The sequence below is a fragment of the Monoraphidium neglectum genome, assembly GCF_000611645.1.
Source record: "Monoraphidium neglectum strain SAG 48.87 unplaced genomic scaffold scaffold00523, whole genome shotgun sequence".
Taxonomy (NCBI): Eukaryota; Viridiplantae; Chlorophyta; class Chlorophyceae; order Sphaeropleales; family Selenastraceae; genus Monoraphidium; species Monoraphidium neglectum.
Window position 1 is genome coordinate 11257 of NW_014013105.1, and position 14602 is coordinate 25858.

At 64.3% G+C, this 14602-nt stretch overlaps 3 protein-coding genes across 3 annotated transcripts; 2 read left to right on the forward strand and 1 right to left on the reverse strand.

Moving 5' to 3' along the window:
* Nucleotides 1-1209: 1209 nt before the first annotated feature.
* MNEG_3948 (hypothetical protein) lies at nt 1210-4934 on the forward strand (the record flags this gene model as incomplete). Its single annotated transcript, XM_014047575.1, has 4 exons — nt 1210-1409; nt 2246-2384; nt 2560-2790; nt 3201-4934. 4 exons carry the CDS (start codon nt 1210-1212, stop codon nt 4932-4934), a joined length of 2304 nt encoding a protein of 767 aa, XP_013903029.1.
* Nucleotides 4935-7696: 2762 nt separating this feature from the next.
* On the reverse strand, nt 7697-10887 carry MNEG_3949 (hypothetical protein; the record flags this gene model as incomplete). The annotated part of the gene is made up of 8 exons (XM_014047576.1): nt 7697-7966; nt 8190-8293; nt 8619-8700; nt 8935-9056; nt 9275-9340; nt 9629-9773; nt 10319-10349; nt 10520-10887. The coding sequence occupies 8 exons, from the start codon at nt 10885-10887 to the stop codon at nt 7697-7699; spliced, it is 1188 nt and encodes a 395-aa protein (XP_013903030.1).
* Nucleotides 10888-11438: 551 nt separating this feature from the next.
* MNEG_3950 (hypothetical protein) lies at nt 11439-14549 on the forward strand (the record flags this gene model as incomplete). Its single annotated transcript, XM_014047577.1, has 5 exons — nt 11439-11528; nt 11759-12706; nt 12975-13081; nt 13273-13399; nt 13698-14549. 5 exons carry the CDS (start codon nt 11439-11441, stop codon nt 14547-14549), a joined length of 2124 nt encoding a protein of 707 aa, XP_013903031.1.
* Between the last annotated feature and the right edge of the window lie 53 nt (nt 14550-14602).

Here is a 14602-nt window from a genome sequence, read left to right on the forward strand (position 1 = left end):
CAACCGGCTCGGGTGCTGCGCCGGCGAGGCGCGCCTTGTCTCTGTATCATATCCACTTGCAGCGGTGAGGCCGCTCGCTGGCATACCACAAGGGCGGCGTTGCATTTGCGTTGCAACGGCCAGCGGCGCGGCAGCTGCGCAGCAACAGGGCAGCTTCTTCCATCACCCGTTGTCACCGAACGAAGCTAAATGACATAGCACGCTGATTTACATCTCTTTCCCGTTGTGATCACGTGCTTCCTCGTGAGACGCCGAGAGGATCGCCGCGGTGCAAGGCGACACGGCCTTGTTGGGTCCTTCGACGGTTCCAAAATCCGTTCAAGGTCCTCCTAGGTCCATAGCGGCCGCGCAGGCTTTGAGGGCGGTGTCTGACACCGTCTGACAGCGTCCTGTTCCCGCCCATCATCACGACCTCCCCGACCCGGTCGTGAGCTGTATGTGATAGCAATCTCTCAACGAAACCCATCGAGAGAGCCTGAGCCAAACACATCGCGGCTCGCCGCCTGCAACGTGCCGCCGCTGCTGCACAGATCGCCGACACTGGTGCTGGTGCTCGGCGTATCCCTGCTGCCTCCCATCCGCGTTTAGATCAAGCCCCCTGTAGCCCACAAGATGGCGGTGATCACTGCTGAGTGCGCACACGCGCTGCTTTGGAATGCTACGCCCAGGTTGATGGTGTCACTGGTGGTATACCAGGCCCGGGCTTGCGAGCTCCATGCCTGACTTTCTGGCCTGAGGACCCACTTGTGGTGTTCTCTTGATGCTGAAACTTCAGAAAAAATATCTTGTTGCAGTTGCTGACCAACCCAAATCTCTGCACCACCTGTTCACAGGTGGACGGCGCCCCCGCGAAGGAGCAACACTCCTGCTCGTCCGTGCCCACAGCCTTTGTGACCCTCGACCTCACGGTTAGTGCTGGCACTGTCGCTCAGGCATTCTGCCCTAACAGGATTCTGCGTTGTGCTCGACGGAATCTTGACCGCCTTGCTTGTGTGCCTTAAATCCTTTGGAGAGATGCAAACATGTCACACACATGCTGGGCGGTGCAGAATCGAGGTCGATACACGCACGCTGCGGCGGCGGCATTGTTGCTGAGGCCCACGAATGATTGGTTCCCTCATCATGCCGTCGCTCACTGTCCGGCGTAGGCGCACCTGTCCCAGCTGCGGGTGAAGCTGAACGTGCAGGCGCAACGCCATCCGGGAGAGGATGCCGGAGCTGGAGCACGCAGCCGCTGTCTCCGCTGCTGCGGTGCAGCGCGCCACGGACGACTTGGACGCCGTCACCGCCTTGGTTCACAGTATCCTGCGCGCCATGTGCGCGGCGCACGAGGCGGCGGCGGCCGCGGCGGCGAACGCCCCCGCCAATCGCCTGGGCGGGACCGCCTTTTGGGCGCACAGCGAGCACGAGTGAGCGTCCCTCCACTTGCACACATCAGTCCTTGCTTGGCAGGGGTACCATGTTCCTCACGATCTCTGTTATTCTCAGGCAGGGCTGCAAAGAGGCCGCAAATTGATGCCTTGCAGCCTTTGCTCGGGTGGCGGTGGCGGTGGCGGTGGGGAGCGACTGCGAGTGCAACACAGGAGATTTGTGGCTGGCAAACCCGTCAATTGCATTGTACGGTAATCAGAGTTTTTCAGGCGCTTGGGGAGTAAGTTACATTGCCAACATTCATGTGTGTACTGCAAATGGCATCCTGCTGCGGTCACCCCAGTCCGAGCCTGCAAAGACGGGCACCAGAACACCGCAAGGCAAAAACACCCCTGATTTACGCATTTGTGAGGTACAGTAGCGCGCGTCAGCAATGTGAACTGCAACATCAGTATGGGCGCGCGCTGCGTCGCCACTTTCCAGCTGCCACCCTCCCCGGCACCTGCCGACCGGCTCTACACCCGTGTTCGTGCTGCTGCCTTTTTTCTTCTGCCCGGACATTGAGAGCACAATAGAAATTGTTTGTCATCGTGATCGTGCACATATGTGGTGATATAGCCCATGATGATGTCCACCGTGCGGCCAAAGCCCCACTCGGGGACAGTGCTAGCGTCGCAACCCAGGTGAGGACGCATAAAAAGCTCTACTAGTATGTTATCATAATATGTGTTACACACGCTTGGCCCACCTGCCCGCCTGTCTCGCGGGGCCCAGGATGCGGCCTGCCGGCCTCCGCTCCCTGGTACCTGAGCGCGACGGTGAAACGCGCAGCGCGCCGAGCTGCTGCTGCCCTGTCTCTCGCTCGACCCCGCAGTGACTGGTACCTCAGCGGCAAGGTGGTTTATGAGTATGAGACCGTCCTGGTCACCCTGCCGGAGTTGGAAGGGATCAAGTACGCCGTCAAGACGCACCCGCGGCGGGCGCTTACCGCCGACCCGGTACTGCAGCAGGCGGTGGGTGAGCGAGAAGCCTCCGCTGCAGAGGGGGTTGGTGTGGGCGGTGGCGAGCTTCATGACTCTGGTCACAGCGGGCGCGCGGACTGTGGCACCCTGCACTCTGTGGCAGCTGCTGCTGCCCTCTAACCATGATGCGCCCCCTCGATCTGTCGGCTCCTGCTCGCCTGCCCAGATGGAGACAGAGATCGCTGTCCACGAATGCCTGCAGAGCCGCCACATGCCCGTGCTCCTGGCGGTGGTGGAGGAATACGCGCACACGCACCTCGTGTTTGAGTATGGCGGCGTCCCCATTGCGGAGTACGTTGGGTCTGACGGCACCAAGGCCTGCATCGAGGAGAACCTTGAGGTGGTCATGAAGGCAGGCGCAGCGCTGTTTGAGGTGCTGCAGATCTGCGAGGCCAAGGTGAGGCTGGGGATGGACGGTCAAGGGGAGGACAGGGGCAGTACAGCACGCGTGTGCTCCGCTGTTCAGGTGGCGCAGAGGGATTTTTGGAGGATGGGTGGCAGCTGCCAGGAGGCAGAGGGCACGCTCACCCTGCTCCGAGGAGGGGTCACATGCCAAGAGAGAACGATCTGTGTGAATGTGGAACCACGCCGCCGCCAAAGCGAGGGCGCTGCAGCTCGAAGCGGTGCGGTACTTGACCGTCCATCGTCTCACAGTTACCCCCTCCCTTCCCTATAGCCTCACCAACCCCTGCACCGCTGTCGTATCGAGCCACCTCCCATCCCTTTCCCCCCCATCCCAGCCTCCCACGCAACTGCTCCAACATCCAAGCCCCCGCCCGTCTCCCCCACCCCTCAACCAACCCCCAGGGCCTGTGCTACACGGACCTCAAGGTGCAGCAGCTGCTGGTCAACACCGACTTGGAGCCGCCCGTGGTCAACGTCGTCGACATGGCCAGCGCCTCGTCCTACGGCAGCCTCACGGGCTTCAGCTGGGAGACGGTGCCGCCGGAGGGCATCGCCGCCGCCGTGCGGCCCGACGGCACCATCGACTACGACGCGCTGGCAGCCACCACAGGTCCCAGCTTCCACGCCTTCTCATTCGCCGCCACCCTCCTCGCAATGGCGCTGGGATCCAACCCCCTCCTGCCCTCAACAGCAGAGGTATACGAGGAGGTGTTGTTCGCCGGCCCGGCTTGCGACGGCGACGTGCTGAGCCCCAAGGAGCGCCTGATCATCGCCAAGGCGCGCACCGGGCTGGCGGCGTTTGAGGACCACCCGCTGTGGCCGATGCTGCCGGCCGCGGCGCAAGAGTTCTTCCGCATGGGGCTGCAGCCCGACCCGCTGCGCCGCGCCACCCTGGGCCAGCTGAGGGACAGCATCTGGGGCCGCGAGATGTTTGGCGGCGCCCTTGCCGCGGCGGCGCCTCCGCCGCTGGCGGCTGCGCCGGCGGCGGTGCTTGTGGTTGAGCCGCTGGCAGCGCCGCTGGCGGCTGCGGCCGCGGCAGACGTCGGCTCGAAGCCGGACCACGTGGCGGCCTCGCCGCCAGCCGTGTCGGGCGCGGCTGTTGCAGCCTGCGTGCCGGCGCCCGCACCGGCAGTCACTCAGCCGCTGGAGGTCCTGCGCCTGCGCGCCGAGGTGGCGGCGCAGCGCGCGCGGGCGGACGCGGCCGAGGCGGCGCTGCTGCAGAGCGCCGCCGAGCGCCAGCGGGAGGCGGAGCGGGCAGACGCAGAACGGCGGCGCGCCGACTCTGCCGAGGGCGCCTTGCAGGAGGCGTGCGCGCGGGAGCGCGGCCTGGAGTGCCAGCTGGTGGCTCTGCGCGCCGAGGCTGCCTCGTGGGAAGAGGAGCGCGCCCAGCTGGTGGCGCGCCTGGCGTGCTTCGAGGCCGAGGAGGGCGCGGCGGCCGACTGCAGTGCTGAGTGCGAGGATGCGCCGACAGCCAGCCAGCTGCTGTGCATGGGCAGTGTCAGCAGCAGCGTCGACAGCGGCGGTGCCGGAGCGTCAAAGTCGGTGAGCGCTCGTGCGGTGGCCGCGTCGCGCCAGACGCAGGACGACGTAGCGGGCGAGGGCGCCCGGCTTGGCCTTGGCTGCAGCAGTACGCCGGTCAGCGCCGCCGCTGTCGTGGGCAATAGCATCGGGGGCGCCGCGGCGCCCTGCATCGGCAGCTTCAAGCCTGCCGCAGCCAACGCCGTGCGCGCGGACCCCAGCAGCTCCTGCATGCACACGGCCAGCCGCAGCAGCGACGCCGGCACGGGCGACGCCGACAAGGGCAGCCGCTCCCAGGTGCCTGTGGTGGCCGCCGCCAACGCGGCCGGCCTTGCCACCAGCGGCAGCGCCTCCAACAGCTGCACCACCACCAGCAACAGTTCCCCGCGGGCGACGCCTGCTGCGGCTCTGCACAGCTATGTCACCGCCACCGTCACCGTCGTCGGCCGTCACAAGGGTCCCGCCGCGCCGCCGGCCAAGAGCGTCAGCGCCAAGCGCGTCAAGGGCGAGCCGGACGCGCGCACCCCCGCGCAGCGCCTCCAGGGTGCGCTGCACAAGCTGAACAAGGAGCGCAGGAAGGTCGCGGCGGCGTTCAAGGGGCTCCTGAGCGCTGCGTGAGTGTGGCAACGGCCTCACAAGCCCTTGGGCTGGCTGAGTGGCCTTGGCAGCTTCAGCTGGTTGGCCCGGGGTCCATAGTGGAAGCTGCAGTGTGTGTTGGGTTTCAAATGTAGCCGCTGAATATCTCTGTGTGCGCCCTCCACTCCTTGGAATGGCATGGGCAGCAGCTGTTTCAAACCAAATCGATCAGATGCCCTCGGTGGCATACACACTGATGACCGCTTGAAGTTGACTTGGATACCATACATATGCACCTTGGGAGTATGGACTGGCTGATACATTCCTTGTTCTGATCCAGCGGGCTGCGCTTCAATCACTTTGGCTAGACACCGGTTGTTTGGGGAACATTCCTGTGCACACTGCCAGGGCAGCAGGCTGGCTCGCATTTCTTTGCGCCCGGGCGGCACGCCTGCCTGCTGGCAGAGTTCAATAACCCTGGGAGTGCATTCTCTCTCCTGGCACGGAGCCTTATAGTTTCCGGCTTCGCTTCTGGGCCTCGCACCTGGCGGTACACTCCATGCTCCACTACACATTGTCGCTCCAACCAGCCCCGCCACGCATGCGCGGCTGGCCCAGAGTGACTGTTGCTGTGTTGAGCCTGCCTTTAACATAAAATGTCCAACCTGGACTTGACTGTGCAGCCAACTCAAGTGGTTGGCGCTCTGCATCTGGGTGCTCGCGCCTGGCTGTACGATACACTCCATGCTCCACTACACATTGTCCCTCCAACCAGCCCCGCCGCACATGCGTGGCTGGCCTTGAGTGACTGCTGTTGTGTTGAGCCTGCCTTTAGCATAACACGTCCAACCTGGACTTGACTGTGCAGCCAACTCAAGTGGTTGGCGCTCTGCATCTGGGTGCTCGCGCCTGGCTGTGCGATACACTCCATGCTCCACTACACATTGTCCCTCCAACCAGCCCTGCCGCACATGCGTGGCTGGCCTTGAGTGACTGCTGTTGTGTTGAGCCTGCCTTTTAACATAATATGTCCAACCTGGACTTGACTGTGCGGCCAACTCAAGTGGTTGGCGCTCTGCATCTGGGTGCTCGCGCCTGGCTGTGCGATACACTCCATGCTCCATTACACATTGTCCCTCCAACCAGCCCCGCCGCACATGCGTGGCTGGCCTTGAGTGACTGCTGTTGTGTTGAGCCTGCCATTAACATAAAATGTCCAACCTGGACTTGACTGTGCAGCCAACTCAAGTGGTTGGCGCTCTGCATTTGGGTGCTTCTGGATCCTTTGTCTCGTTGGTGTACCCTTCATGTGGATATTGCAATATACAGCTAGCTGCCAATTGTGGCCACAATCAGACACCTCTTCCCTGGTTAGGCACGGACCCATGCGTGTGCATGCCTTGCAGGGCGTCCCTGAGGATGTAACAAGTTTCTTGCTACTTCTACGCTCCAATCAAGTGGTCAACAAAATGACTTACCTTGCTGAGTCAAGATTGCACTGCGTCAGATGGCAGTGCCATTGATGTGTGGGTGCAAGGCTGCAGCATACCAAGGGAACTGCATAGTCATAAAAGCAGCTGATGATGCAGGTTGGCAGTGGCACTGCATCGACTCCAGGTCCAAGCGTAGTATGCAGGCAGCAGGGCAGCAATGCATGCTGCTTGCTGTGCAGCGCAAAATACTCAGTTTGTATGTTCTTCGCAGGAGTTGACTCAGTCAACCGGCCAGCAATCGGTTACCGGTTGTGTGCGCGTCCAAATCTGCAGCGCTTGGCAACAGTCAAGAATTGCGTTTTGCTTAGCAGTCTGTCTCTTTCTAATTTGGCTGCATCGATCGGTGAGCGCCCCAAGGTCGAGTCTGCCCAAGGTCGCGAAGCTGCTGGGCCGCGAACCAGAAGCCATTAAAAACCGATTCCATTGCAAATAATTTGAAGTCCGTGGTTCTGACGGTGTTGTGTGGTTCCAATGGCGCCCGCCCTTGGCCATGCCGCAGCTGTGCTGCTTGCACTCACATGCGCGGCAGTTGCGGCCGCAGCCAGAGAGCTGCTGTCTCAGCGCCAGGAATTTATTTCAGCTGGGGGCAGCTTGGTCGCTCAGGACTGGAGCTACGGCACTCAGGCAAGGGAGAACGTTGCCAGCAGGGGGGCAATAGCATGCTCCTGAGATGGGAGAGCGAGCGCAATGTGCCCCATGAGGTAGCCCAAGGTGTGCGTATATGCACAGCAACCAACCCCTTCGATGCGTTGCTGGGCTAATTTCAGGTGCCACCTGACGGGGCCGGCGCATCTGGAGGCTTCTGCCGCCGCATCGATGCTGACGGGGCGCTGGTCCTCAGCAGCCGTACGCCGCTGCCGGCCGCGGGTGCGACACTACAGCTGCGGCTCGCCGGAGACGTGCAGGCGCCCGCGCTGCAAGCGCTGGAGGTGTCCGCAAGCATGGGCGCGCCCAAGGGCGGCGGCGACCAGAAGAAGGTGCCCCTGGGACAGCTGCTGAACGGGGGGTCGGAGGGGTCTGTTGCGATGTCGTCGATAGTTGATGGCGAACATTTTGATCAGGTTGCCATTAAGCGGTCACAGTTTGGGTCAGATATCGTGACTGTTTGCATTGATACCCTGGCATTGACCTATTGATGATGATGTGCGTATGTCTGTTGGGCCCACAACAGTAAGAGCTGGGGCTGCCACTGTGTAATCTGCCATCCAGCGCACCCGTCCAATCCGTCTCTGCCAACAAGGACTTGCTCACTCTGCCCATACAAAAAAAACTAGTTGATCTTCTTAGGCGTCCATGCGACGCGCACCGTCTTTACTCAAAGACAAAGGGGTAAGTGACAAACGTGTCCCCGCCCTCGCAAGGCGGGAACTGCGCTGCAGTGAGGCCGTCGTAGATCGCATGGTGAACCGCCGCGCGCGCCGCCGAGTCCGGGTCCGGCAGCGGGTCCCCGTTGTCGTCTGTGATGGGCTGCCCCGGCCGCACAACCAGGGTGTCTGCGAGGAAGCCGATGTGTGAGACGAGCCCGTCCGCGCCGCTGATCTGCAGCCGCACGGCCAGCGTGCCCAGCACCGCGGGCAGCAGCTGCGCACCGGGTCATGATCCGGTGTTGGCGGCAAGAGAGAGGCGAACATGATCGGGGTCCGCGTGCACGCATAGGCGCCGCGAAATGTTGAGACGGCAGGGTGCTGCTTCAGCTGAATGCAGCGCGTGCAGCGGGGCAGACAACTTGAGGCAGGAGATAAAGCAGGACTTCACCCTGCCCCCACTCAAAACTTGGCACCAGACAACCGGACCGTCTGCCCACCTCTAGTTCCTCAAAAATGGGGTCCAGTGCCGCATTGAGGCTCTCCACCGCCGCCTCCGGCTCCAGGGCTCCTTCTATGAAGGGCGACGGCTCGGTGAACCAGCCTGGCACAGAGGAGTGGGGGCATGAAGGAATGGAGACGCTGGGAGAGCAACGGGAGGACGCCGAAGGGGGGGGGAACGAGGGGCGGACAGAAAAGCTCGCTCCGCTAAAGGCGGAGCGAGCTTTGCGCAGGCAAGAGCTTGCGGTTGAGTATTTGCGTGCCGACGTAGATTTGGGCCCCAGGGATCAAAATCTAGACGTCTGGTCACAAGCACGCATGGCGCTCCCTCAAAGCGATGGTGCCTTGCAGACAGCCCCACCCCAGCCAAATCCGCTCTGCCGAGGCATCCTCCCTCTGGCAGTCCCTCCGCCCTCTGGCCGACTCACCGTGGAGCACCAGGCGGCTTTTCATGGGATCCCGCGTGCCGCGCACCGGCCGCACCCCATGGGGTAACCGCGGGTCAAAGAGCTGCAGGCGGGGGACAGTTTGCGGTGTGTGAGCTTATGGCAAGGCCGGAGCCGGCCAATCGCAGCCAGGGATTATGGCGCTCGGCGCGCCGCCCTGCCCAGTCCCACTGCCAGGCAGGCGGGCCCGCCTGCCTGGCTGCCGCCCGGCTGCGGCTGATTCCAGGCATTTCTGCAGGCGCTCCCCAAGCCGACCAAGCACAGGCCAGCGGGCACAGCAGCAGCAGCAGCCCCCCACCGTGAGCTGGTTGAAACGGGGCTCCACCAGGGTGACGATGTCGGTCAACTCGAGGCCCTTGCCGGGCACAAAGCCGCTCCAAAAGTTGAGGGTGCCCGGGTTCAAGATCATCGTCTCCCCACCTGCAGGAACCAAGTGTGGGATAACAGATCAGCATAGGTGCGCATCCGCAGGGTACCCTGCCGGGCACGAGCGATTGGCTGCGCCAGGGCTGGAGAGGGGCGCTGCAACGGGGATGGAGGTGCGACAGCGCAACCCTGAGGCCGCTCGCTGCCAGCGCGCAGGCTGGGGGCGGCCCCCACAGCGCCGGGTTGGTCGGAGCCAACCCCTGGGCCCGCACCAGTGAAGGCGCGCTCCTCCCACCGCGTGAGAGACAGCACGAAAGCAAATGGCCCGTGGAACGAGTCTGCGGCGAGGGGGCGGGGGAGGGGGCGGGCGTCGGCGCCGAACGATGAGGCCCAGCAACTCAACACCTTGCACACGCCGTGCGAATCCGCGTCACCATGTGCGTGTCCATGCAACTCAAACACCTTGCACGTGACAAAACCCATCTCTTAGTTCTTGTCGACACAACCCATGCACCCACACACATCCACGTCTGCAAAACCAAGTACACATACACACCCATGCACATGCACACACGCGCACACACACACACACACATGCGCGCACACAAGCGCGTGTCTGCGCCCACCGCAGTGCAGCTCCTGCGCGCAGCCGTCTACGTAGTACGACATCCAGATGGGGCTGATGGAGCGGCAGCCCAGCACCCTCTCCCCGTAGGCCAGCAGATCGGACTCCAGCCGCTTGTACAGGGCCTTGGGGAAGTAGGCCGCGGCCTGTGGGTGCGCGTACGCGTGAGTGTGGGTGCACGTGGGTGCGTGTATGTGTGCATGTGTGTGTGCATGCATGCGTATGTGTTGCGTGTGGATTTGAGGGAACGTGCACATGTTGATGTACTTGTGTGCGTGTGCGCGCGTGTGTGCATGGTTTGGGGTAGGATATAAACATTGCGGTGTGATTGTGGGACTGTCTGTGCGCGCGTGTGTGCATGGTTTGGGGTAGGATATAAACATTGCGGTGTGATTGTGGGACTGTCTGTGCGCCGTTGCGTGAGTGTAAGCGCACGAGGGTTTGGGAGGAGGGTGTATTGAGGAGGCATACCCAGCACCACGCTTTTGTGGACGCTCAGCAGGCTGGCGGGGCGCCAAACATGCGGCTGGCAGTGCCACAGAATGCTCGGCTGAGATGTGGCGGCTACAGCCCTGCAGGATCCGGCTTGAGGCTTGCAGTCATGGACTGCGGCTGCTGCCCTGTTGCCGTTGCAGGCCCGCGCCTGCACCCTGCGCCTGCGGTTTGCCTGGCAGCTCCCCTTCCCACTCACCTGGGTGCGCACGAGGCAGTACTGGTTCTCTCTGCAGCAGGTGGGGGCCGGAAACAGTCGAGCATTTAGAGAGGAGACACACCATTTGCATCTGCTGGCCGTGGCGCCCACGTCGTACGCAGCGGTGGCAGGCGTTGTGCGTCCCACCAACCAACCCAATCAGTCACTGAGCAACCCTGACACCCCGGCTGCGGTTCTCACACGAACCAGTAGTCCCAGAGAAACCGCTCCCGCGTGGTCTTGCGAGGGTCCTCGAACCGCGAGTCAAACACACCGCGCAGCTGCTCGGCGGCCTCCGTGAAGCCAGGCTCGACGATTACGTGGCGCGCCTCGCTGAGTTGTTGGAGGGGCCCCGCCTCGTCATCGTCGTCTTGCTGCTCGACGGTGCCCTGCTCGTCCACGACGGCGCGGAGCTGGCCGGCGCGCTGCCAGCAGGGTCCCCGCCGCTGCTGCCCAGCAGCGGCGGCCAACAGCGGGCAGCGGGGCCGCGCTGCCGCGTGTGTAGCAGCGCAAGGGCGGTGGCAGCCACTGCGGCCAGCGCTGCCGCTGTGTGATGCGAGCCCTCTCATGCTATGCAGACGCTACTGAGGCTCAATAACGGACCTTCGATGTTGGTCCCAGACCAGCCGTGGCCTATAATACACGCGTTATGCAAATATTCAGGCTGGCAAGAAGTGAGCTGCCGCAATCGCATGCGTGCCAGCAAATAAATGGTCCTTGACACATATAGGTTGCTATATGCTGCTTGATGGTGACGAAAGCAATGTCACCCGGGTCACTTCGCCTCGCTTAGTACAGTTGCTTTGACAAACGCAGGAATCCCCGCTAGATGAAGAGACCAACCGATATAGAAGAGTATAGACATACGTGCAAGGAGCTAACTAGAGAGTGCTTCATCAGCTAGTGCATAGATCCAGCGTACGCTCTGTGAGGCCAAAGCCGTCAGTAACTTACCGTATGTGGCAATTATTAGGCCCTAAACATTTAATCAATGTGCTGAACGCGGGATCCCAGAGGCGGCGCGCCGCCGTGCACCCCGACGCGCCGGCAGGCCGCCACGCCGCCGCAGCTGCGGCTGCCCGCGCAGGAGGAAGCTCTGGCGGGAGCCATAGCGGTGGCCATGGAGGACGCCAGCTTCCAGCTAAACCTCAGCTTTGAGGATGGCCCTCACCAGCGCAAGCTTGGCTGGAAGGAGCGCAAATCACTGCAGGTGGGGGCGGAAGCGGCGCCGCATGCTTAATCCGCTGCGCGCTCAGAATTTGCTGCTGGCGCACTGGCGACGGGCCGGTTTGTCACGCCTGCCAGCTTTGAAGCAGCATGTACAGCTGCAGCTGCTGGAGAATCCAGCCGTCTTCAGGACCCAGGGGGCATCAAGCCCCTGGAGGACGCCAAGCGGCCGCATTCCCGCCCCCTCTCGCGGCATGTACCTTCTCGCTACAGGCTGCGCGGCGCAAGGCTGGGAAGGGCGGCCGCGCACAGCAGGCCGGGCCGGGCGCGCCCCAGCGTTTCGGCCGGCCTACAGGTCTAGAGGCGACCCCCGGCGCTGAGCGCCAGCCGCCGCAGCAGCCGCGGCCCGCGGCGCAGCGCGCGCTAGCGCCTGCACAGGCCGCGGCCCCGAGGCCGGCGGCAGCAAACGGCGCGCCGCCACGGGCCCCTCACCAGCGCGCGCAGCAGCAGCAGAAACACCAAAAGCCGCGCGCTGAAAAGCGCCCGCGGCGCGAGGGCAGCCCGGACGTCTGGGCGCGCAGCGCTGACGAGGACGGCGACCTGTCAGATCTTGTCGCGCTGGCGATGGCCAAAGAGAGGGAGCTGCAGGCCGCCCTGGGCAGCCAGGGCCCGGCCAACGGTGGCGGCGGCGGCGACAGTGACGAGGACGGCGGCGGCGGTGGCGGCGTGGTCGAGTTTGGGGACGCCGAGGATGAGCCAGACTGGGAGTTTGTGGCGCGGACGCAGCGGCACCAGAAGGAGCGGCCGCCGGCCAGTGGCGCCGGCGGCGGTGGTGGCGACGGGCAGCAGCAGAGGCAGGGCGGAAGGCAGCGCGGGGGCAACCAGCAGCAGGCGCAGCAGCAGCAGGCGGCCAAGCGGCCGCCGGCTGTAACGCACAAGGTCGGCGAGATGGCGCGCGCGGGCGCCCCGGTGCCAGAGGCGCAGCGGTCTGTCATTTTCGGCGACGCCGGCGACGCGGATGCGGCCCCCGCGGACTGGGCCGGACTGGGGCTGTGCCAGGTGCTGGCAGACCACCTGGCGGCGCTGAACTTCACGGCGCCGACGCTGGTGCAGCGCGGGGCGCTGCCGGCGCTGCTGGCGGGGCGGGACGCGATGGTGCGGGCGCCGACAGGCAGCGGGAAGACGCTCGCTTACCTGGCGCCCATGGTGCAACAGCTGCAGGTGGGGCGGCGGGCAGTCAATAAATGGTTCGCGTCCAACAATTTTTAGGATCTCCTGAGCAGAGGGAGGGCGTGACTGGGAGCCGCTGTGAGCGAACGGGCCCTGAAACACAGACGGCAAGGGGGCAACCCAGCGGATGGCCGCAGCGTGCCTGCAACCCCACGGGCTTGCTGCTGCCTCGAGGGCATGGGCGACGCCGAGCTCCCAGACTTGCCGTACCGACCGGGCTTGTGCCCTCTCGCGGCCGCGCCCCCCTTGCGCCCTCCAGGCGGCGTCGCCGCGTATAGCGAGGTCCGAGGGCACCTACGGCCTGGTGCTCAGCCCAACGCGCGAGCTGGCGGTGCAGATATCAGACGTGCTGGTCGCCCTCTGCAGGTGGGCTGAAAAACGTGTGCGCAAGGAGCGGGCGGGTGGAGGGGCCGCGGCCTGTGCGCGTTGCGGCGCGAGCATGTATGCGCGCGGCTGCACGCCGCGCAGCGGCCGTCCTGCATACAGTACGTGCTGTTCGTGCAAACAACTTGAACATTCGCGACTTTTGACTGACTTGCCCCCCTCCCTCCCAAAAGGCGCTTCAACTGGCTGGTGCCTGGCGTCCTCATTGGCGGGGAGCACCGCGGCCACGAGAAGGCGCGGCTACGCAAGGGCGTGACCGTGCTGGTGGCCACCCCAGGGCGGCTGCTGGACCACCTGCAGGTGACCTTCTCTGTTCCTGAGGGTGGGGGATGTGATTGCAGATGACACAGGAGTTCTCTGAGCACGCATGTGCACGCGCGCGTGTGTGTGGGAGGGGGTTGATGGGTGAGGTGGGGAAGGCTGGAGGCAGTTCAGTGTGCTGTAGTGTGCACATTGAGCGCAGGCTTTCGACTGCTTGTCAGCTTGTCAAGGCGCATGGCACCAGGATGCAGCATTCTTCCCGCCCCGCGGGACCGCCCAAGGGTATTCCCCATCCGTGCTCAGTACTTGACCTGTCATGTGGCTGCCTCAAAAGCAGAACACGACCTCGTTCCGAACCGACGCGCTGAGCTGGCTCGTGCTGGACGAGGCGGACCGCCTGATGGATCTGGGGTTTGAGTCCAAGGTCAAGGAGATCGTCACAACCTTGGACGCGCGCAACGCGAGCCTCGAGGACCACGACGGCGGCCGCGGCTCCGGCAGCAGCCCCGCGGCGGCCGGCTACGGCCAGCAGCGGCGGCAGACCGTGCTGCTGTCTGCGACGCTGCCGCCCGCGCTCGGCGCGTTCGCAAGGCAGCTGATGCGGCCGGGCGCCGCGGCCGTCGGGTTCAGTGCGGCGGCGCTCAACGACCCCGACGCGGCGGCGCAGCTTGAGCAAGACACGCTGGAGGGTGGCGACGCAGGAGCAGAGGAGGGCGCCGGCGCTGGCGGCGGTGGCGGCCTGCCCCAGAAGGCCGCGGCGACGGCATCGGCTGGGCCCGAGAAGTTCGAGATCCCCTCTCAGCTGCGCCAGGCGTTTGTGGAGGTGCCCGCCAAGCTGCGGCTCGCGGCACTGGTCGCGGCGCTGCGCGCGCGGCTGTCGCCACGGCGCGGCGGCGGTGGTGCGGCGGCAGTCGCCAAGATTGTGGTGTTCTTCTCGAATTGCGCCAGCGTCGAGTTTCACCACGCTTTGCTGACGCGCTGCAGCGGCGGCAACGGTGGCGGCGGCGGCGGAGGGGAGGACAGCGATGAAGACGATGGCGGCGGCGGCGTGGGCGGGCTGCTGCCTGTGGCTCCCCTGAAGCTGCACGGCGACCTGCCCCAAGCGGAGCGCACCAGCAACATGCTGCGGTTCGCCAAGGTGAGCGTGTGTGTATGTGTGGGGCAGAGAGGGGTAAGGGGCGCCTTCTGAATGCAGGCAGGCAAGAGGGTGGCAGCGAGGTGCAGGAAGGCTGCCCTCAGGCC